This window comes from Cupressus sempervirens, chromosome 6 (genome assembly GCF_028749045.1).
Source record: "Cupressus sempervirens isolate cs-2001-9-10 chromosome 6, ASM2874904v1, whole genome shotgun sequence".
NCBI lineage: Eukaryota > Viridiplantae > Streptophyta > Pinopsida > Cupressales > Cupressaceae > Cupressus > Cupressus sempervirens.
The window spans coordinates 583,731,130-583,756,976 of NC_143123.1; the positions used below are offsets into that span (position 1 = coordinate 583,731,130).

At 34.7% G+C, this 25,847-nt stretch overlaps 1 protein-coding gene across 7 annotated transcripts in view; it reads left to right on the forward strand.

Annotated features, from left to right (window-relative positions):
- The window catches only part of LOC149553589 (Pseudouridine synthase family protein), a 321,934-nt gene that overhangs the window by 232,047 nt on the left and 64,040 nt on the right, over positions 1 to 25,847 (forward strand). For 6 of the 7 annotated variants that reach the window (XM_089789008.1, XM_089789006.1, XM_089789007.1 and 3 more), the window contains 2 exons: positions 3,463 to 3,580; positions 14,371 to 14,494. In XM_089789008.1, the coding sequence (XP_089645134.1) occupies positions 3,463 to 3,580; positions 14,371 to 14,494 (242 nt within the window). The remainder of the gene's footprint in view (positions 1 to 3,462; positions 3,581 to 14,370; positions 14,495 to 25,847) is intronic. The other variant, XR_016353129.1, reaches the window with a different exon arrangement.

The following is a 25,847-nucleotide window of genomic DNA, read 5'->3' on the forward strand; positions in this document are numbered from 1 at the left end:
GAGCATTTCTAACCAGGCTATATCAAAAGGTGATACAAATTTGAAGTCCTAGAATCAAACATATCATGTCTTTTTAAAGACAATTCCTCTATAATCATCACTTTAGATGTCACCTATTGTCAATTTGGATTTCCTTTATAAGCAAAATTTCATTTTCATACACAAATGCATAACTGACATATAAATATCTTTTTTTGGTCTTTTTAATGGTCACAATAGGGTTGAGAGGTCAAAAAACACTTTAACAAGTCTATAAAATATGTTCAGAGACCAAATTCAGCCCAGGTCAAGACAGCAAATTCTTCAAAATTCGCTGCAAATTCTGCCCGGGTTCCTTTCGCAGAATTTTCAGCAAATTCACAGCTCTGCAACAGAATTGAACCAGAATTTGAGGGTTGCTAGAGAGAATTTGGCAACTTAGATTAAACATTGAGAATGTCTCTAATATTCATTATTTCCCAATTCCATTTGAACATAGGGGTCAACCATTGCATCCACTGCACGTCTAATTGCCTTACTAAAAATAGTAAGGATCCCTCTCTGCCATCTCCTTACTATAATTAGTATAAGAAATTGATCTTTGAAATCCCTACAAATGCCAAGTCTAAAATTACTGATTCTGGAGTAGAATAACAACCCATTCTCTGACTAGGTCTCTGCCTAAAAGTGTCATATGATAAGCTAATCCTGCGGAATAAATGTCTAACTAGGAGGGGACCTCACACTGAGTACTGCTATAATACAATTTATTACATCTCTATATAGATGTCACCATTTATGATCCTCTGTGGGTATGAGGCATCTAGTTTCTTAGATCTTCTGCTTGGGGATAGTAGAGTGCTTAGTGCCAAGGACCTGTTGTACGAGAGTCAATAGGTAATGAGGTTTTTGATGGAGAATATTCAAAAGGCATAAAAGTCCACGGAAGCAATATGCGGATCAGTGAAGGGTTGATTATTCATTTGAGCTAGATGAGATGGTATATCTGATGCTTTAGCCTTATCACTAGTCCACACTGAGGAAAAAGGGATTTGAGAAGTTGAAGCCACGATTCTATGGACCATTCAAGATATCCAAGAGGATTGCAGAGGTGGCTTATGAGTTGGATCTACCGATGGAGAACAAGTAGCACAATTTATTTCATGTGTCTTGCCAGTAGGGTATGCTGCTACATGGGAGAACAAGCAGATATTACAACATCCTAAGTTGAGAATACTAATCTCAGGCCAGGCAGATTTTGATGTCCCCTTCCTAGGCATGTTCTATTTTTAGCAGGGTTAGCCTATCAGTTTTGATTCTCATAGGCTAATACATTGGATAGGGGACTCATCCAGGGATTGGTGGATCTTGTAGGGGGTCATTAGTAGCATTTTGGACTGGTGGACCTTACAGCAGGTCACTTGTAGTGTTAGGTCATTTGTAGGGACTAGTGGAGGTTCGTATTTTTTAGGAGATACTTTTATTTTTAGACGTCACCAATGGGACATAGGCTCAATGTCCATGTCAGCTTCAGTGGCCAAGAAATGATTATGAATAAACATTTAAATATTAAGGTCAATATAAATTAACTTTAGTGTTTTATTTAAGTAAATCAAAGTAGCTTAGTAAAATAAAGTGACTTTTGAAATAAATTATAAAATTACTTTATAAACTAATAATAAAGTTATTTTCTAAAGTTTCATAAATTAGCAGAAAAAGGATGCCCATTTGGAAAAATAGTTTCATTAAATAAGAAGGAAAACATTTGAAATAATTTTTTATATAAACTGCAAACTCTACTATATGAGTGGGTTTTGAGGAAGGAGATGAGATGGCGAATTGGGTGCCCATTTGATGTATGCAATAAATTATTTATTTTGGAAAATATTGGTGATGGCTGAAAGTATTTTTTCAATCAAATTGTGAAGACAAAATCCTTGCAGAGTTGTTGATGCTTGCAGAATGGAAAGATCTCCCAAGGGTTGATCATTTGGCACAAATTCACAGTTGCATGAGAGTTGAATATCTAAAGATCTGAAAAATATTTCACGGAGATCACCAAAAGTTTTAAGGCAGATTGAACAGGTTAAGTTGTTGATTTGTGGCCACCAATAGAAGCCGTACTTCTCAAGGGCAGGTCATACATGACCGTGGAGCTGTGAGGGCGTCTTACAATGGTAATTCCGGATTTGGAAGCTCTTATGCACACTGTACCAGATTTTAGCAGCCAACCGCCCTTTTCATGTTCATTCCAGTCATTAACCAGGGTTGTTGGGAGTTGTGGAAGCCAGCTAATGTTTAGGTTTGGGTATTGTAATCAGATTTGCTTTCCTTCCGGAATTAATATTCATGCCTGTAGCTGATTCAATATGTTTGTTGAACTATTTGAATAAAATGTAGAGTCGAGAGTCTGAAATTTTATTGTTAGTTTGGAATTTGTTAATTGTATTATTTAAAAAAATTATATCTCAGCATTCATATTTCAAAAGCAAAAAATCAAAAAATCACAAAAGCACAGAAATGTCAGAAAATCAGGAAATAAAAGATATTCCAAAATTACATTCCTAGAAGAGGGTGGGATATTTAACAAATTGGGAAGGATCTTACATCATGATTTCTTTGAAGATATTGTTCTGGCCAAACCGAAAATAAACCAGTTTTTAACGCATGCAAGGAAACGTACTAGTGATTGAACATATTGACATCCAATTTTTGCTCGTTATAGTAGATCACTCCTTTGTTTTGGCCTGGCTTATGGCTACAATATGCCCTGGATATGGTATTTATTAACTGGATCTGCTATATCCACACAAATATATGCTCAATAAAATAAAGTAGGGTATCTCTGGAACATGTGGTAGCAATGTATTTGTTTTCATAACTATCTTGGAGATGGTGTAAGCATCCTCATGGTCTATTTAGACGTACTATATTCCAAAGTGACGAGAATCGGAATCGGCAAGGCTGAATTGAATCACGAATTGGCCATGAATCGGAATCGAATCAGCCATGAATCAGCAAATTTAAAAAACCATTGAAATTTAGTGAGTAACCTATTTCATAAACCTTTTATTGCTGATTCGATTCACTGATTCACAAAAAATCATTTGGCTTGAATTGAAATGCCGAATCGCATGAATCGCGTGAATCGTCACGATTCTCATTACTATGCTATATTCACACCAAAATGAGTGCCTTTGGTTATTTGCATTGACATTTAGATTTATTCCTTTCAATCTTTTCGTCACAAGCTCGTATTGTTTTAAATAGTCTTTTGATTGAAATAAAATGTTTATTGTGCAAAAAGCTCAATCAGAAATATTTATGGCCCCCTCCAGCATTTTACATTGTATTTACAGTAACATGTTTTCCTAACACCTTTGAAAATGTGACTCAAGCAGATCTCTTCCAACTTTCTGGACTTCATCAAAATAGGAACTTCTAATTTAGTTGTTTTATTATAGAAAATTATCCTTCATGCAGGTGGGCTGGCAAAGAATTAATGGTGATGTGGATCAAGGGAAGTGCATTTCTCTGGCACCAAGTGCGATGCATGGCTTCTGTGCTATTTATGATTGGTCAGGGAATGGAGTCACCGACTGTGAGTCTTTTAACACTTTTTCATTGTAAATTTTGTACTATTATCTAGAAGTAAGCTTGAAAGCCTTGTGCGAAACACATTCAACAAGATTGGTATTTTCAGATAGTGATGAACTCAAACTTAACAAAGGCGAAGTCTTTTGCTCAAAATTACCTTTTTCTCTAATTTAATGGATTTACCTCTATACCTGGCAAAGTCTTGTTTGGTTCTGCACAAGTGACATGTGCACCAACTCTGATCAGCTGAGGCACCAACCCAAACTTCAAAACTCAATAATCACAGAAACACCCATAAAACAGACTCAACACTTCACTTTATTCCCTCCTACATACAGCTGTAATGATAACATACTCATTATCAGGTAATACACAAACATCTTTTCAGTAAAAAGAACATATATCAGTTATTACTTTGCATTTTAACATGTGTGACTTGCAACCACAGCTTCTCTCAATAGAACATCTGTCTAGCTACTTCAATCATCTTATATGCTGAAGAAGTGGAACGTGTTAAGTTTTGAACCAGAATACAAAATAACAAAGAACACAGAACACAAGAGATACCTTAGGAAAACCCTCCTACTCGAGGGAAAAACCCAGCCACACCAAAAGACGATCCTCTATTGAACAATCAATAAGTCTGAATACAAAGCTCGCAAGCTTAAACAGTATTAAATCCTTTACTGAGGTTGTTAACACTAAACAATCAATATTCCTCATGATCATATATAAACTGTCAGACTTAGAGCAATACTGGATCACTCTTAACTTCAGCATCATGTGATGCACATGAATGTCATCAAAATCGGAATCCTCAAATTTTGCTTTCCAATCATACAATATCATAGTTGGACGACATATACACATATAACAATAATTGAGAATGATCTCAATCAAGAAAATCTGCAGAACAATAAGAAAACAAAGGCTCTCTGTCTTCAAACCATTATGACCACCAAATAATCCCCTACATTATCTCAGCCTGTGCTACACTCAACAATAGGTAGACCTGCAGAGATGAGGACAATAATGGCAGAATAATTGACAAGAATCATATGCCAATCTCAATAATATGCTCAATACTAAGCGATATAATAAAGCATAAATCAATCAATCATATACAAATTGAATACAGTACAAAACCAAAGAGGTTCGAGTCTTGCACAAAATTCTTTGCTCAGAATAATATATATGCACAGACCAGATGAACACACACGTCAAAACAGAGCTCAGAATAATATATCTTTTACACATTGAAGAAGCCCAATCAATAAAAGAAGAGACACCCACAAGTGAATGGAGAGGCACCAACAAGTGAAGTTCAAGCACCAGCTGTTTTCGAAGGAGCAATTCAAAGCGCCAACCATTTCACAGGAGCAATATAATGGCGAGCACAAGGAAGATAAACCAGAGTCTATAAATGATGATGGTCATCAAGCAGGAAACTGTCATCAAGCAGGAAACTGACACCATTCATTTATACAACGGTGAGCTGGATGCCACGTAGATACTCCATAAAGTGATAGAGAAGGCAAGGAAACATAAAAATTCTATACATAATGTCATAACAACATCATCTCATAGTGGCATGAGCATTCAATACATGTCTATGATACTGCAAAGCAAATCTTCTCTGAATAGTTCTGATGAGCATGGGTGAAAGAATGAATGACAGAATGATTGAATGAAAGCACAGAAATCTAATGAGGAAATAGCCGTTGAGAGAGAGCTGGAACGATTCAAGCATTGCTTGGCATACTGTTGAGAAAACTGTCGATACATAATGTTGCAGAAGCAAAAAAGTGAACCAAACATGATAACGTGTAAGCTAAACCTCCAGTCATAAAAAATGTGGCACAGTGACTAGTCAGCAACATATATAAGGAATCACGAACACCAGCTATTCGCTGATGTATAGGAAGAACATTGAAGACGTGTTTTGAAGCTATAACTTTAACAGGACACACATATTAATTGATGCACACAACATACTTTTGGCGTATTCCTTTCTAACATCCATTTTCATTTTAAAACTGTAGCAGCACGTATTCATGCTTTTCCTTGCATTTTTCTTCAACAAAATTTTTAGTTTGCAGTCATTGCAAAAATTAAACACTTAGCAATAGCCTTTAATTTATACATAACTCCCTTTTTTAAACCGCTCCAATATTTTAAATATTTCAACAGGATAACTCCACACCTTTTTAAAAATTGATTTCATCCAATCAAAGAAAACAATTATTATCAGAATCAACTAATGGCTGCTCATATCTAGTACCACACATCAATTATATTTCAGAATGATTAACGTTTCACACATTACCAGTCTTGACACCTTTTTAGTGATATGCAGAGATTCATAATGAGCTTCAGAAATGACTCACCAATCAGTAGCTAAGTATTGTATTTCTCCCTATATTCATTACAACTCCATGCATTGACACTGTCTCCTACTCCTTTAATCTGGTACTTCTCATGATGCTCACACCACCACTAACACATCAGTATACTTATCTCTATAACAACTTGAGTCAAGAGTGTTTATTTTCAAAAATGTTCCACCATCAATTGAAATGCACGACTTGTTCTAAAATGACTGGAGTAAATTTTAATAATTTCAATTCCAAACACCAAACCTCAGCATAAGTTGTGCCCCATACAAAAAGAATCTATGAACCCTCTAAAAAGAGATGAACTACCTCCTTAGGCGCATGGTTTAGAATCAATAGTCTTATTAAGAGACGGGTTATTAGAGCTCAAGAAGAGGCATTACATGGAGCTGCCATTTGCTAGACTATCAGAGCCCATAAATAATTAAATTGTGCCTCAATCATTGATCCATAACTGCTTAAACCATGTGCTGTTTACTGTCACGGGTAAACTGGTTTAGTGCATTCTATGAAAGTAATGAAAGCATAACACAAAGATAAAATAACACAATGTTTCAGGAAACCTTACTGCTCATTTCATTGATATTCATTCAATTACATCATATGACAATGCTCTCAGAGTTTATGATATCAAGAATGTACATATAGTATCCGAAGGGTCACAACTCACCCTTTGCGTTCGAACTTCCTTCAATAACTGATACTTCTTAACACATAATCAATTATTAACTATTCTCAAAGACTTCACAAATATTATTGGCAACATCATCCCCTCAAAAAAGAATGTCGTCTCCGGATGACAAATACAAAATGGAGACAATGCTCAATGCATAACATAAAAGAAAACAAGCTAAGCTGAAGAAGGAAGCGTCCCTGGAGCTGGTTGGGATGCTGTAGGGTTCAACTTCTTCCGTAATTGATACATCTGCTGGGTACGGATGTCAAATCTTCCTGTGACTGTGAGTTTGCCTCCACAACCTTCTTTAACATCAGTGCAACATCCTTGAGTTCAGCCTCCTTTCTCTCACATGCCTCCTTAGCTTCAGCTGTTATTCCACTACATACTTCTCCTTTGTAAGCTCTGTCAACTGTTTCTCTAACGCACTCTTACACTTTGTGGTTGCTTCCAACTAAGCCATGGTAATATAAGATTTATAGTATTAATCACTCCATAAGATATACATAATTGCTCTTTATTTTAATATTAAGATTGGCACTGAAGTAGATAAGCAACTAGCACAAGTAGACAACCAGGCAGCTCATTCCATTTTATTTTTACTTTGAGGAATTCTTCGAAATTTATGACCCTGAATATAAATGACGACATATTCTCTCCCCATTTGTCATTGTTAGCAACTACATCTAAAACCAACCTAAAACAAGGAAGCTCTGAAGTAAATTGATACAAACTGATTTTTTTTTTTTGATCTGTAAGAGGCCGAAGCCAAGATTCATTATTATGTGATGTGATTAATTATTATTATTTGTTAAGCTTGTGTAGAGTCGAACCGAAGACCTCTCGGATAAGAGGCTCACAATTTACTGTTGTGTTGTAGGCTCTTGCCTGAATTGATACAAACTGAATTACTCTGAAATAGAGCTGCTCTAATTTCTCCCCCTTCGACATCAATTATTGAACCAACCCACATATCTGAAATGAGGCTAATAGAATATTGCAATGAAAACTCCCCTTAAGTCCAAACAGTAATTTGATGGAGTGAAATCAATCCCAACTTCTCCCTTTTGATATCATGAAAAATGTCTAGATTGGTAGCAGCCCTGCTTGCATCAACAATATGTTTTCTGAATTAATAACTAAATTGTGTCCTTGATCATCCAATCAACTCACTTAAAAAATTGTGTTTCGAACCTTCTACATATACAACATTCTCAATTTTTGTCTCACCATCAGTCAGAACAGGTGTACCTATATCCTTGATTTTTGCAGATGTGTTGCCACCAAAGCTCAGCTTACCTCCATCAGCGCTTTTGAGAGTGAGAAACTTGCTCCTCCCCCCTCATAAGCCTATAACAGCCGCTGTCAATATATCATATTCATTTTACATTTTGTGTGAGAGATTTTGTTTTGCACAATCAAAGATTCCAATACCTCTTCTGTCTCCTTCATTTTGCAAACCTTAGCCATCTTGTTTGCTTTGTCCTCTTTTTCAAGCTTCTTGTTCTGGTTAGAGACATCTGTCATACCATTTCCACAAAATTTTACAGTGTGACCAGAATTATTACATTTATAGCATGTAATATTTATGTGTAGTTCCTTGGAGGAGCAAAAGAATTCCTACTCATAAGTTTGAAACTATTTCTTGCAAATATTCTACAGTTGATTGCCATGTGTCCAAAATACTAGCAAGAGAAGCAATAACCATGAAAGAAGAATTATTAAATTTGTTCGTACATACTTGTTTTGAAATAGGAGGCTTCTTGAAAGTATTATTTTTTATTTTTGATGTTGAATCCTTTGTGCTGTCAACATTTGTCTTCCGCTATTCTTCTTTTGTAGACTTAGAGCTTTGACCCTTACAATGACCAACTCCACTTTTATCAATAGAGAATTTTTGGGAGTCAATAACCTTGTCCAAGGACATGAATTTTTACTAATTTATCTTCTCATTATTCCATTGTGTCACAGATTGATTTGACCTTCTAAGTGAAACAATCAGCTTTATGTCAATTATTGTGCTTTTCCAAGGGCTTGAGCTTTCCTGGATTTTCTTTATTCTCTTTTTGTAGAACTTCAAGTCCTGATGTTTTCTTTCTAAATCTTTTGATTTCATTTAAAGCTCTTATTAGCTTCTCTTCAAAATCTACTTCTTCATGACTATGATCTTCATGGTCTTGACTTTTGTCAAGTACTTCTATGGCCATGAACAATATTTCTTCACTTACAGACTCTTCATCACTAATGTCGGATGAGCTACTCTCTTCCTTTGAATAGAGATTTGTTCTTGATTATTGAAGCTTCGTCTCTAATCGCTTATACTTATTGTTGGACTTGGCCTTCTTTTCATAGATGCTTGCTTCACTTTTTGCATATAGACACTTAGCTGCAAAATGGCCTTACCTTATCATAGTTTAAAGCGCTTGAAAGGAAACTTGTCTTTATATCTACGTAAACCTTTATTCAACTTCCTCATGAAATTTTCCCTTTCAAAATCATACTAAAGGAAACTTGTCTTTATATCTACCTAAACCTTTATTCAACTTCCTCGTGAAATTTTCCTTTTCAAAATCATACTCTTCATTAAAACTTTCACTATTTGTACACTTCTTGTCTTTCCTTTTCTTCAAAGTTTTGAAGGCTGTCTCCCTTTTCAAATGAAGAATCTAAGTTGTCCTCATCTCACAGTCTGTTAAAAATGCCATGAAACTCATCGATAGTTAACTTATTGTAATATCCCCTCTCCCGAGATTTATATATATATATAATTATACTAAATTATTATTTAAAATACTAAGAGATAGAATAGTTGATTGATTAATAAAATAAAATAGTAAAATATAATAATAATAATGATATAAATTATTATTTCACTATATTATAAATATTATAAAGAATGAAAACTTACAATATATAGATGAGTCAATATTATAGGAAACATTAATAAATTTTATAGCTAAATATGATATATCATAACATATGTGGATAATATATATTATTGGATTAAGTGAAAATAACTATGGATCTTGTATAGACATGACTGTTAGAAAGACATAAAATAATATATATAAGGAGAAAACATAAATGAATGAAGGAAATACGGATAGTGGACATGGTATCAAGGAGCGCGATTCAAACAAACATATATTATTAACACCCGAAGAGTGAACTGAGTATTTGGTTGACATACGTAGCAAGAATTGATAAATCATTTTACATACATGAACAAACCAAGAAGAGTTAACAAGGAGATTATAGAATGGAAGCGGGCAAACAACAATACAAAGGAGGCTTGAGATATTATAGCAAATGAATGGTGAAGGTGGTGTGGACGAACATAAGAGGTCAAGACAGATGCATAGGGACGAGCTATAAAAACAAAAACCTACTCTAATAAGTTGATCCTACTTAGCACCCAAAGTCATAACAAGGAGAGAAGGCAACAATAAACACAAGGAGGATAATAGCGGATGAATAAATTTAAAATGTCTATCATTAGTAATCCATGCAAGCGTACAAGTCAATAATCAGACATTGGTATTTACTGTAAAAAAAAAACATGGAATAGACGACTAGTGGACAACAAGAGGGAGAGTCAGAAATAATCAGTTGAATATAATAATCGGAAAGAGTTCAGATTAATTAGAAGAAGAAACAAGAAGTCACATCAAATACATAATACCATCATTTGTTAACTTGGAGGATAACAAGAATTAAAGACTATCACCTGACAAACATAAGCAATCAATAAAAAGAGAATAAAGCGGCAGACCAACAGCATTATAGTAAGTTCAACAACTGGGAATAGGATAACATGGAACAAGACAAATAAAATCATACTAAGATACCAGTAGCATGCAAAAAATTCGATCCTAGTGAACATGCTTAGGTTATAATAAAACTTGATTTGATTTGTACACACAGACTCCAAAATGATCCTTCTTTGTCCTCTCAATACAAACAAGTTCATATATTTTGATAATCCACAAGGCTATGAATCTCGGTAGGATAATGTGGTTGTTATAGAAGACAAACAAATAGGGCCACAGAATCACCAGTGATCTGCAGGAAAGAAATCCGATACATCTTACATATACGTCCTTGGCAATGAGAGGATTTAAACAAACTGTAGTTAAACTCAGAAGACATATATATATTTACATAGTAAATAACAGTGCAGACTAACAGACGATAAGAGATATGTATGTCTAGACAATATATGCTCTTTCCCTCTAGAGAGTAAAAGAGATGTCAAAGATATGATCAATTTGAGTATTTGTTATTAATAGTATAAGACTACTACTAAGAGTTGTTACTAATGGATGGGGATATATTAGAGATGTTATAACTAGAGACCAAGTAATAACTTGGTAGAGGGCATTCATTTGAATGTTGAGTTTCTCCAAAAGAGAACTCAGAGATTAGAGGGCATTCATATTTGAATGCCAGGATTCCAAATTGGAATCCTAGAGAGATTTTTAGAGAATCTCTTAGAGACAATATATATATTGTAGTGGTCAAATATATGCATATGTCAGAGATATAGATTTGGTAGAGGTGGGATTTCTACCAAGTAGTGTTGTCAGAGATCAAAAGAATAAAAGTATTCTATTATAGCTAAAAGAAAGCTAAAAAAGATAATAGATAACTACAACTAACTAAATATTAGAAACATTCTAATATTTATAGAAGATTACAATAGATAACCATTGGATACTAAATAGGGATAATAGAAACTATCTATTATCGTAATGCCCTCCCTTAATGGTTAATCTATCCAGAGCATGAAACTGTCAAAAAGCATAAAAGACAGTTTCTGTCTGCTGAAGGTGCTCCACATTATTTGCTGTGGGCTGCAAACCAGATTGCTTAGATAGAGCAACTAAGCATGTTTGACATTCAACCTTCAGGTGCCCATACTTGTGGCAATAGTTGCATTGAACGTTCTTTTTTCAGGAGTCTTTTGAATCTGGAGCAGAGGTTGTTTGCTAAGAAGACTTCTAATGGTACTTTGGATAATGCTCCAAAACTTTGTAGATGAGCATAATGCTCCAAAACAAACTACAAAAAACCATGATTTTTATGAGAAAATCTTAAAAATCAAACCGAATTTTGGGGTGAAGAATCAATCAAACCCAACTTGATTTTTGAGGTGAATAATCAATTAAAATCCAACATGATTTTTGAGGTGAAATATCAGTTAAAACCCAACATAATTTTCGAGGTGAAAAATCAATCAAAACCTGACAATACAAAACTTTACATTTTTTCTCTATTCTCTTGCACTCCTCATCCTGATGATGGATCACTGTGTATGATCCGAAACGTTGATGCTTAAAAAATTGTGACACAATCAAACTCAAAAAATCTTCTCATGATATTACTAATGGATTGTGGAAATCAAATGACATTAATACAAAGCTTTGTTTTTTAGGAAAAATGGTAAAACCCAACATATAATTTATGAGGAAAAATTACAAACCCACAAAGGAATCCCATGCAATTTTGTGAATTACAGAATCAGAAATTTTATAGAAACCCATAAAAAAAATTTAGGGAAAAAAATATGAAAACCCATTAGATTTTTTTTTAAGGAAAAAAATTTATGAAAACCCACTAGAATTTTTATGGGAGGCAAAACATGAGACTTTGCATGGTAAAGCAACACATAACAACATCCAAGTACATGCAACCCTCAAAAAGTAGAGACCCGAAAAATTTGAAGGATGACCAAGAAGAGAGCTCGAAAATCCTAGAAAGAATATATTGTCTGTTTTTGGATTGGCTGGCTCGAAAATTGAGGCACCCAGAAAAATCTGATAGCAATCTAGTTGAACTCTTGAAAAACCCACCAAGAATCTGCAATCAAAATTTTTTTACGAACCCAAAAATTAAGGTTTTGAACAAAATGGCCTTGCTGTAAAAAACCACAAAAAATGGCAGAAATGTGCAGAGAAAACAAACGGATCTGGACAGAAATGGGTTGATTAACTGAAGTAGAAGTTGGCGGATTCAAATCTCTTTGAACGGAAATCCTAGTTGGATTATAGAGAGAGTAGGAAGCAGATATGCATGAAAATAATTTTGAAAATAAAAGACATAACTTCAACCAAGAAATTATAATTATTGTCGAAAAAATTTGGAGTATTGGCTTTGATACCATAATATTGGAAAATATTTGCTTGTTATTAACAGAGACCAAGAGGTCTCTATATAAAAAAGAATAAAGTCAATGTTTCTTTAGGAAACGATTATAAAGAATAGAAGTATTCTATTCTAGCTAAAAGAAAGGCAAAAAAGCTAATAGATAACTACAACTAACTAAATATTAGAAACATTCTAATATTTATAAGAAGATTACAGTAGATAACCATTAGATACTAAACAGAGATAATAGAAACTATCTATTATCATAATAGCTACAATGAAGAAATGAAGTACAAAATCACTCTATATTTCTTAAGCACATGAGATCCTTTGTTTGACTCATGAAGTATTTCTAATTCAAATGATAACGAAATGTTCATATATAAAACAAAGGAACAAAGGAGAGGAATTCAAGGAGATCTTTCGATAATGAAAATGATATAAATTCTAAATAGTAAGTTGACTAACTATTTGGCATACAAAAAAAAAAAGCTACTAACTAAATGAATAAAACAACTTTAAATGAGCAATATAAGCTAAATATTACAATATTACTTCAATACTCTCTCTTGATGGTCATTCTACTAAGTTATAACTACCCTAGGGAAGACTTGACATAATTTTTAGGTTATTTGGCACATAAGGTTGCCTCCTCTTCTAAACGCTTTGGGAAAAGAGTCAGTTGCCTTCCTAAGTGGACCTGTGATCAGCCAACTGCTTTCTATAGAAGTTTTGTTGATGACCAAGTTGAAGGACAAACTAAGTGCCTTTCAACATGATGTTAACCAAGCCATTCCTTTCATTATCTAGAGATTAAGATCAACTTCTAAAAAAACTTCAATTTTATTGATAAAAAATCAGCAATAAAACTCTAAATCCCACAATTTTGCCAAAAATTGTCAAAAGAAGTTGCCTCACAAAATGTTCAAGAAAATCCATGAAACTTGTTTTATAAAAAAATATGCCAAAAAAGCCCATGAAATTTTGTAAAATATCAAGCAACAAATTGCCATAAACCAACCTCTACTCTAATACTATAAAATGACAATTGAATTTGCTATACATTCAACAAAGGTGTGGAATGCTCCTTATATAGGCAATTACAAGATTTTTTCATAATTGAAATGATTAAGACCTAAAGACATAATAAAAAGTTAATAAAATGAAATGCAGAAACACAAAGTTACTAGTGAAACCAACTAAACAACTTAACAGATTTTAATTTAAATGGGCATTATAAGCTAATCATTACAATATTGCTTTAATTCTATTTTGGTAACAATGAATAAAGGTACATAAAACATATGTTCAATACAAATCTATATAAATTCTGCTTTTTTCCACATATTCTTCACAATTCCCATTTTTCATATGATTATGTTGCCATTTTCAAATCATTGTAGAATGTATCTTTACTGTATTCATATTTCAAGATTTCTTTTGTGGGTGAGTTAAAATTGATATTTGTTTTTGTACTAATTTAAAGTTTTATTATATTCATTTAATTTTCATTTATGTCATCTTTCCCTGTTCATACAATCTGATTATAGTAACTTGTGATTACTCCTTGATTGGTAGGTGATTGATGAACTGCTCGACACTAATAAGATGCATAGAAAACCACAATATATATTGGCATCAGAGTTACCTCTTGTTCTTCAAACATGTGAATTTAGAGGACTCAAATTCAGGTGCTCATCTGGTAATAACAATATATTAAATTGCTTCTTATGTGAAATGTTGAAATTTCTTAATGTTCTTCAATAGCTTGAATATGCAATTATTGCTTCTCTTTGCAATAAAAATCTTGGGGCCTTAAAGAGCTTTAGTAGATTCAATAATACAATTGAAAGGCCACATTCTCCATGTTGACTAACATGTGTAAATTAAACATGCAAACATTAGAAATTAATTTAATTTAATTTTTTTTAGCATGATGATGAATTTTATCTTGGAGGAGGTAGATAGAGAGTTTATAGAATCAGCACTGAAGAACTTATTTAATAAATGTAACATCCTCGTTGTTTCTAACAAGAAGCATTGGAGCTATTGCATCTAAAATCTGAACTTTTAGAGCACCAATTTATTAGTGACAGTAATTTGTATCTAAGTGGCAAGGTTCGGATTTGAGTTTGCAACAATCAAAATCCCATGAAGTTCAGCGAGGGTACTTGACATTGAATGGGCAAAGAGGATAAGATTAACAAAGATAGGGTACTTGAAATCTTTTAATAGATGTGTAACTGCTGCATCTGAATTACTGTCCTCATACTGATATGACAGAGGCTCTGTTATTGCCACAAAATAAATGCTATTATACTTCTGTGGATACTTCTGCAAAACCCCTGTTTCATTTTCTCTCTCATTTATCAGTGTCCTTTCAATGTATATCCTAAGGACCATTGCACTATATCTATTATTTCTGGCCATACCACCCACAACCCGCAGACCCCTATCAGTGCACTCTAAACACGGAGCACTGGGATCCAAAGAAAAAACAAAAGCAAACTTGACCCATTGTCGAATTGCTTGGGGCTGGACATAGCAAGTCTCTATGTATATCAGCAACAACTCTTCCATGTGGTTCGCATGCTTCTTGGAATGTAATGTAAGAGAAATGGAAGCTATAGAAATAGGTCCCCCCATATGGTATTTGGACTCTGTGTTCTCCTGGTTTATCATCTCCATAAGCTGCCCAGTCACCAGTGGTGTTGCCTGTATTTGCTTCACCAGCTGCAGAGCCTGTGTTTTCTTAACCTTCTCTTGCATTCTCAGCTCCTTCTGATTGTGAGCTTCTTGTATGTCATTGAACTCCAAAGACTTTATCTTGCTATAGACTTCCCCTTCCTCCATGGTGTCTCGAGAAATCGAACCTTGCACTTTTGAAAGCTGTAGAATTCGTAAACTCATATCAGTAATTATCTCATTCTGCTTTTCATTTTGCTTTAATAGTTTAGCTATTATAATTTTTAATCTCTCATTGTCTTCTTTTGTCATATTTTTATTAGATTCTTCTACAGGAGGTTGTGATAGTGATAGAGAACAAGTCTGCACGGGATGAATAACTTCCACTTTACTGCGACTCTACTAAATAAAGGCTGCCCATTTTTCTGCCCTGAGCAATCACCAAAGCCCCCTTCTTAACCTTCCATCTAAGTCAAACTTGATTTCACACCCAAGAGAACCAAGTTTTCCAGCCGGAATCAAATTGTGCTTCAGCCGGGGAACATATCTAACATCTTTTAACAGTCAACTATTACCATTTTTAAATTTTAATAGCACATCTCCTATACTAGAAACATCACAAGATTCATTATTTCCCAAAACAACCTTACCAAAGTCTCCAATTTGCAGGCTTTCAAAATACTCCTTATGTGGAGTCACATGAAATGATGCTCCTGAATCAAACACCCAAACATGATCTGCAGTTTCTTCAGTGGTTAGGATAAGAATACCTATATTGTCTTGACATGCTACATTGGCTTCCTCTTCCTTTTCTTTTTCCAGTACCTTCTTATATGTCCAACAATTCTTTTTGACGTGGCCTGGATTGCCACAAAACCAACATCCAGTCTCTACTTTTAGATTTTGACCTTGCCTGTGATCTATCATGATCACTCGTATTCCTTCCTCTTTCTCTCGATTTGCCTTTGTCATCTTTGTCATCTGTGATAAAAGCATTACTTGTTGGCATCTCACCCTTGCTTTTCTTGTGCATTTCTTCACTTAGAATTACACCAACAACATCATTGAATTTCAATGTATTTGAACCAGAAATAGAATTACTTACTGCCATGACTACACTATTCCAACTTTCTGGCAAAGAGGATAAGATTAACAAACCCGAACTTCTTCATCAAAGGTAATTTTGACAGAAGCTGACTGACTGGTTACAGTATTAAAATTGCTCAAATGTTCTGCCACGGATTTACCTTCAGCCATTTTCATATTAACCAACCGCTTAATAAGAAAAACTTCATTCGATGCTGAAGGTTTGAAGGTTTTTCATACAATTTATCCAATACAGTCATCAATTCAACTACTGTTTTCACTTTAGATATATTAAATGCCACAGATGGAGATAAGCACAACCAATTGCTCCTAGTGCTTTTCTATCTAAAATGTCCCAATCTTCACCAGACATGGCTGTAGGTTTCTTAGCCTTACCTTGTAATGGCTGCCATAGATCCTTTTGGTATAAAGAATCCTCCATCTGCATCTTCCACAATGCATAATTTTGTCCATTGAACCTTTCAACTTTTATTTCTTCAAATCCATAGCTCCCACTCAAACTTAAATCTTCCACTGAACAAGATGAGCACAACCTGCTCTGATACCAATTGTTAAAATACAAACAGCAAATTAAAAATAGAGATTCAAAAATAATTCACACAAATTCTATAATCCACTCTTCAAACAGAGCAATAATCTTATTAATCCTTAATCGAGAGACATAACTCTTCATGCTATTACAATGCAGCAGTAACATCCTTTTACAACTGAACATTAATCAGAATATGAACAGCCAAGAGGTTTGGAGGGAAAAGTTTGACTGTTGGGTTTCATATCTTTACAAAACCTCTCCTTCAATTTGCCACAATAGAAAAATATAAGGAAAAAATTCCAAGAGGAGTAGGGAATGTGAGTGTCATTTGTTTAAAATACATTATTTGTGCAGCTATACTAGATTATGTTGCCATCTTTTATGGATGGGTCGTCAATGGGTGAAAGGTTGCAAAAGTTATAACACAAGTAGAAAAACTAGGGGCTAGTAAATTGCACGTAGAGGGAGGCACTAAAATTAGGGGTTTCAGTAGAGCATGTGTAAGCTAGTTTGCAAACTTTGTAAGATTTGAGTCAACCCTCTACTAGGGAAGAAAGTACCGCACCTATCACTTCTACCAGATTGGAAAAGGGCCTTTTAGAAGGGAAGAATAGTAAAAGAGAAACCAATGTTGCTGAACTATTTAATTTGCAAGAAAAAGTGATGGTTAAAGAATCTATCGGGAGGTCTCTTTTTTCTCATGGCATGTGTTCTGTCCCGTGTTTGATAAACAAATTTGCAAAGATATTTATGCTGTTGGTACCTTATTTGTACCACCTAATGAGACAGAACTACACATGACTTTCCTTGATAAAGAATATTCAAAAGTGAGTATTTTGGATGGAGGAAATGAGAGAAACATGGACAACTAAGGGATGCTTCATCATAGATAGGTGGTCAAATATAAAGCATCAACCACTCATCAATATTATTGTCACTAGCTCATTGGGCTCTTATTTTCTTAGATGCATAGATTGTTCAAGGAAAAGGAAGGATGAAACCTTCCTATTTCAGTTTTCAGAAGATGTTATAGAAGAGGTCGGCTCTTCAAATGTTGTGTAGGTAGTGATAGATTCAGCCTGGGTGTGTTTTCCGAATGGATTAGTGGTGAAGAGTACTTATAGGCACATTTTTTGGATGCCATGTTGTGAACATGCATTGAACAAGGCCGAATGGATTAGTGGTGGAGAGTATTTATAGGCACATTTTTTGGATGCCATGTTGTGAACATGCATTGAACAACATCTTGAAGGACATTGGGAAAATTGATTGGATAAAGGTTGTGGTGTATGAGGCTAGAGACATGCAAATGCTTATTTTCAATCATCACACATGTCTTGCATTATTTAGGATGTATTCAAAGAAAGAATTCCTCAAGCCAGTGGCGACTAGATATGCTAGCTACTTTATTTTAATAGAGAGGATGCTTGAGGTCCAAGAGGCATTACAATCCTCGGTGATCAGTGCAGAGTGGAATAGATGGCATGAATCTAGCATAATTGGTGGTCTACCATGAAGTAAGAAACTTAATAAAGTGTTATTGCTGATTTGATAAAATTATTTCTGATTTTAGCATTTGCTGATATTAAAATATAAGGATTTGAATTTTTTAAATTTTTTTGATGTTTCTAACTTGTAACTTGCTTGCATTTACAGCTACATTTGCTTCTTCATTGAGCCCATTGTGTGGGTCATTGAATATGTTGATACTGATTCTTCTAACCTGTAATGACCCTTGTTCGGAGGTTATCAATAATCAATGTTTAACGCACATTACTTTATGATCAACTAATGCAATTTAAGTAAATATTATATAATTCATAATGTACTTGGTAATTAGTATGCTTGAGCCTTATTTCCTTAATTCCCACTTATATCTATCCTAAGGAGAGCTTGAATTTACTTAGTCGTAGGCCGCATGACACCAGTATACTCTTTGGTTTTACTCTACGTCTTCTTACACAACATCATCTATCAACTCCCAGGAGTATAATAAGAAGATAAGGAATTCAACTTTAAACATTCTAATTCTTTTGCATCATAATATATATACATTTGTATAATATTTATACACATGCATCTAATTAAGTAAGTGCTTCCAATATACAATAGATAATATTGTGCACATATTTTGATATATTATAAATTAATCATACTTAATTATTGATTCTTTTATATCATTATATATAAATAAGTTTATATTTACTATATTTTATGACTTTATCAATGACTAATATTAAAAATATTTCATATGATCAAAGTTTAGTTCATAAATAACTATCGATATTCATAAAAGAATATTTTAAAGAAAAACATAAACTCCAAGAATATATGTAAAAAACCTTTACATACCTTTAGCAAGGAAGATCATTCCTTATTTTAATTTAGTTGACTGCTCACCATAGAATGCCCTTTTGTATTCTTATATTCCACTTATTTAATTTTGGTGTACTTTATTAATATATTTTAAATCACACATGGGGTATGTAATTGCTTATTTGGACCCCATTTTAAAACATGGATATATGACATGTATTCTTTTCTTCTTCTTCTGAAATTTCTTCTATTCCCCTTCATTTTGCTATTAATCTTTTCTTTTTCTATATCTCACCAAATCAACGGTAATGTCTTTTCCCCTATTCATATATGCTTTCTCCTAATGACGTGACCCACACATGTGACTAGTGGTCACTTGGTTAGGTATATTTATTTATTAATTAGTTCTTTATTCCATATGTATTTTATTGCAATTCATATATTAAGATTTTGACTAGGATATCTATTTATGAGGTATTGTAATTAGACTATTCACATTACAGTAGTATTATATATATAAATTTTGTTACTATTATTTGGTAATTTATTTGTTTGTAATCTTTTTCTTTTTCTTTTACATAATTATTTTTCTTAGAGTATTGATTTAAAAGTAAGGAATTAGATATGAATTTAATCATGTATTAAAGTATATTATATATTTTCATTTATATTTAGAGAAATAATATATTTGGGCATATGTTAATTATGGTCAGTGACATAACCTTGGAGAGATTTATGAGACCTTTGAGAGCATGGTTGGGCAAATCAATCATGTTATTCATGCCAGGGACCCTACTTTGGAGTTTTACAAGGAGTGTCCTAAGCCCATTGTGCCTAATGGTGGAATATTATAAACACTGCTCCGTACGAAAGCCTATGTTGTGAACCCTAAATGGTTCTCTTAAAAAAATACTTTAAAAATATCAGCAAATTCTTCTCCTACAACACTTCTCTTTTCTTCACCAACAATGTCTCTCAAATCTGATACTCCTCTAGGCTGCATTCTTGTATTAATCTCAAAAGGTGTCTTCCTTGTACTCCTATTCATAGAATTAGTTTATTCAAATTCAGCTTGTGCAAATAGTATCTCTCAATTACTTGGCTTGTCTCCTACTGAACATCTCAACAAATTACCCAAGCTTTTATTCACAACCTCTCTCTATCCATCTGTTTGTGGATGGAATGTGGAACTAAACTTCAACTTAGTACCCATCTTTTCCCATAAAATCTTCCAAAAGTAACCAACAAACTTGTTGTCTCTATCAGAAATAATGTTTCTTGGTAATCCATGCAATCTCACAATCTCTTTAAAGAAAAGTTCAACAACATGCTCAGCATTTGATGTCTTCTTACACGGTATGAAATGAGCCATCTTAGAAAATCTATCCACAACAACAAATATAGAATCATACCCCTTCACTGTTTTAGGCAATTCAAGAACAAAATCTATACTGATGTCACTCCAAGGTTTCACAGGAACAACAATAGGTGTATACAAACTAGTGTTCTGACTTACTCCTTTTGCAACTTGACAAACTCCACAACTCTTCACAAATTTTTGAACATCCTTATACATTTATGGCCAATAATATTTATCCTTCAGCAAACTCAATGTCTTATCAATTCTAAAATGTCCAGCTAATCCACCACTATGCTTTTCCTTGATCAAACTGATTTTCATAGAACTTCTAGGAATACACAACTAAATACCTTTAAACAACATACCTTCTTGAATGAAATACTCATTATACTTATTTATGTGATCTATTAAATTTTGTGCTCTGCACTCTCTCCACACCTTAGAGAAATCAGGGTCAGTATCATACAACTCTTTCATTTCGTCAAAACCAAAAACATGATTGATTTGCAGACTATCAAGCTCCACAAATGCTCATAGAAGATGTAGTTGAGTTACCAAATTCCCTCCCTCCAAATGAGAGGCCAAGCCCTCTATTTATTTACTTTTCTAAGAAGCTACTAAGGACTTCTAGAAGCATCCCTTTCTAAGAAGTTACTAAGAACTTCTAGAAACATCCATTATAAAATCCCATTATAATGCACTTTTATAATAAATAACTTTATAAAGTAAAAAGTGCAATCTCAACTTAAAATTATAACATCTAGGCCGTGTATAAAAAGTAATAATAAAATAATATCTCCAAGAGCATAATAAGTCATCCAATCCTTAAATAAATGCCAAAATAACCCTCTCATCACAACCACTAGTCTACGAGAGTCCGTGATAGACTGATCTGGTACGCAAAATGATGTCAATCCAAAACGGGGACATTACAGTCCGCCCTTCCTGAAATTGCTTGTCCTCAAGCAATGGCCGAATAACAAACCAGTCGCTCCACCTGGATCCCAAATTTAGTCATGAACTATACCGCTGACAATCAGTGTAGGCTCCTGCAACAACCTCTGAAATATAACCAAGAGGAATCCATGAATGGATCGTGAACCACTGTGCAATTGAACTCCAAATCTACTACTACCATAGGCAAAAACCCACGAGACACAAACTCTCAAAACATCAAACCCCAAGTAGAGTAGATCACCCAAACTGTCAACACCATCCACACAACCCACCATGTTATGCGGAATGCACATTCCAACTCTGCTACAATGGTGACCACTCCTGCATGTAACTGCACCAAATACAGAGAATCCACACACTGTACATCTATTGCAGTTAACACAACACTGCAGATCATCGACCACTGTCTCATAACCATAACACCTATGCACTGCTGATGGTGAATAGTCATTACACGGTAGATAGCAAAAATGAGAGCCCATACCAAACTTGTCTGACATCAACTCCTCAACACATGGATCAAAAGCAAACCGATGAACATATCCTGCAGTATAATGCCGGTAAAAAGAACCAATCCCAGTGAAAGACTCTTCTTGCAGACGTAATTTGACCAACTGTGACTGATTATCAGCTAAGTCAGAGGATGATATAGCCAAGGGCGCAGAATCAACAACAACATCTCTAGTCTCTGTGCCCTCCAAGTCAAACATACCACAATGCTCAGCTGCAACGCCCAACTCAGCTGAACCTGCCTCTAGTGGAAACGGACCAAATATGCCAATACTAGTGTCGTGGATAGATATAACCTCATCTCCACTGCCTCTATCAACCTCGACCATGGACATCCTCGGATCACCAGACACCACGGTCAGTGACTGTACAGAATCTGGTAAAGACTGAAGTCGTTCCAACCACGGTCACCTCAGCTAAATGAAATTGTGACTCCTCGAAAGCCAACTGTGTATTCTCAAGAAACTTAGAAGTCACCTCGAGCTGCTGAGTAAGATCACTCACCTCATCTTCCTTGACCAATAATGCGTCATATGTTGTACTGCCCCACTCCATAAGATAATCTCTGTTGGCTACCAACTGCATATAATTCTGTCTCAGAATTCGGATAGCCTCCTATAAAGATTGGATCTCTGTCAAGGAAAGATAACTGCCTCCTTGCTCATCACTAGTAGGAGAACCCCATCCATAAACTGCTAACAACTGATGAGCAGCATCAAAATGCTCGCAAGCGATAGTAATGTCTCGCTCGCCAACTCTCAGTTGACTAGACACATGATTGTGCTGACTGGTCGAACTCCTATACTCTACCCTTGGTACACTGTCCAAAGGAGTAACCTCGGAATAGCTGTCATCTGTAATACTGCCATCCAAATTTTGCAGACCAACTGCTGAACTCGTATCATCAAACGGAGTGCCTGAAGCATCAACATCAAAAACCTCCGTATCAAAAGAAATTTTTGAGGAGACTAAGTCCTTAAAACTGTCCACAACATCCCCCTGGGTGTCATCAGTAATAATCGGATCCTGGGACTCTTCTGTAAACTCTGTCATAACTGAGAGATCATCAACCCATTCCAACAAGAATGGTCGACTGGATACATGAACAATGCTGCGCACATGTGTATAAAAACTAATTCTAGCATCAGACAAGCTGCTGGCATGGATGCGAACTACACTTGGTAAACTACTAATCAAGTCCATGATAGTGCAACAGATACTACTACCAAAGAATGATAGATATCTCCGGTCAAAACAATCCCAAGTACTAAAATAAAGATCCCAACAACTAATCCATGAATGGAAATCAACTGGCAACTCAAGTAAACTTCTCACCTGAGTAATGTGAACAATACCAATTGACTTCACGCACCTATCTACAATCTCTGAATCTAGAGTGTGAATGCTAGACATGCACATATCATCATGAACATGTGATCTGACTGTAAAAGAAATCTGTAGATCTGCAACCCTACAACCAAATTTGAAATAGAGTTCTACACAATCCAATCACCACAAGGACGAACCTCAGGCTCTGATACCACTTGAAGCAGGGAGGGACATAAATAACTAGGGCCAAAGGCACACCCAGCTATCTATACCACCTTGCAAGAATTAACACAGCGGAAACACAACACAAAGAACAACAACCAAAGCATAATGGAGCGAAAACACTTATAGATTCATTGGATATTCAACATACATGCCCAACTTTAAGGCCTTCTGGGTTATGACCAATTATAATATACAACTTTCAAATTCACAATCTAACTTCAAGTTCCCACATCTAGACACATCGCCTCCTTTCAATCCCCTCTGTTCTACCTAAAACTCAATCCTAGACTCCCTTAAATACTTGTGCGGCCACAGGTCGGTCTATCACAAAATTAAATCTTACATTAAATTCATGCACAACTAGAAGTTAGCTCATAATAACTACCTGTACCAAAATTAAACGCAACAAAGGTCGGCCCAAACTGGAACCAGACACAGACTACTCAACAAATGAAGACTTCACAAAATACTAGAACTCATCATCCGCATGAACTCGACATCCAAAGGAATCACTCGACAATGACTACGAACTCGACATCCTCCAATGCTAGGCAACCACGTAGAACTCGACAACCACAGAGAACTCGGCAGCCAAAGGATCACTCGACAATCAAAGGATCACTCGACAACTAAAGGATCACTCTGCAGTAACTAAGAACTCGGCATCAACTAAATGCTCGGCAATAACTAGAAGTCGGCAGTAACTGGCAGAATGAACAAAAGTGCAGGATTACAAGGCAACCTAGGATTCTCCTACATCATAGAGATTGGGGATTCATTACACAGTTATGGAATACAATTTGAGAAGTGGCAATAAAATCTACTACATGATGATTACACTGCTATCAATATGATGTATGACTATCAATATGATGTACGAAGCATCAAAGCATCACTATCACAATGATAATATGATTACAACTACTCCTGACATCAAATAATTCAAAGATCATTGTGTTATGTTAAAATTAGTCTTAAGGGTATAGTTATTTAGATACAAATTTCGTTAGGCAGAGTGAAATCAAACAAGTGTTGATCCAAGTTATCCATATAGTCATCATCATGGAGAACTAAGCATTCCTGGTGGCTAATTATTCTACGCATGGATATTCTTATTTTTTTTCTGCTAATAATGAATACTTGATCTGTCATAACCCATCATTCAAGACAAGAGTGATTACTATTGCAAGAAAAATCATACACTATTAGTAGTAAATTGTGGACAGAATTTGGAGTAACTTATTGGCATTGACAAAATAACAAAGAAGAACTAGTGTCAATGATACTAGAATGATTCCTGATAACATCAGTTCTTGTTGATGCCTTTACTAGGAAATGAGTGCTCCCTTTCTAATAGGACGATGAGGTATTCTTTAGGAATATGGAACAACTAGATTGAATAAAGAAGCAGATTGCATTAGGAAGGATGTTAATGAGTATCTTGAGATAATCATTGGATACTAATTTTATTTGCATATCATAGTCAATCTCTTAACTATATTGATGCATGTAATATAAGAGTTATTTTCTTTTTTATGCTCTTGTTCTTTTCCTCGATCTCCATGGATGATTCTTTGCAATGAAGTAAAAGAAGAATAGAAAGAAGGTTGCTATATTTGATTGTTTGACAATATAGCGTGGGAATTTTACATTAAAGTGGGGATTTATACTCAATGTTCCATTCTTGCTTGAACCATCTTTAGAGAGGAAATGTTTCATTCTCAAATGCCTATAGACTCTCATAAATAAAGGGTTGGTACTTCAGACATGCTACCAAATATTGTGCAGACTCAATCTTACATGACAATAGCTCCAAAGAAGCTATAATCTAGAATTCTTTAGTCATGTGATGATTAGGCTAGATAAAGTGAGGCTTGTGAAGTGAACATCCTTGGTGATTGAGATTATGAGTATCCTTCTATATAAGAGGGAGTTTGACACTTCTTCAAAGGCAATGTAGGAGCTCAGAAGAATTATATTCAGAGGGATATTAAAAATACATGTATGCGAGTGCATGATTTTGATGGGCCTACC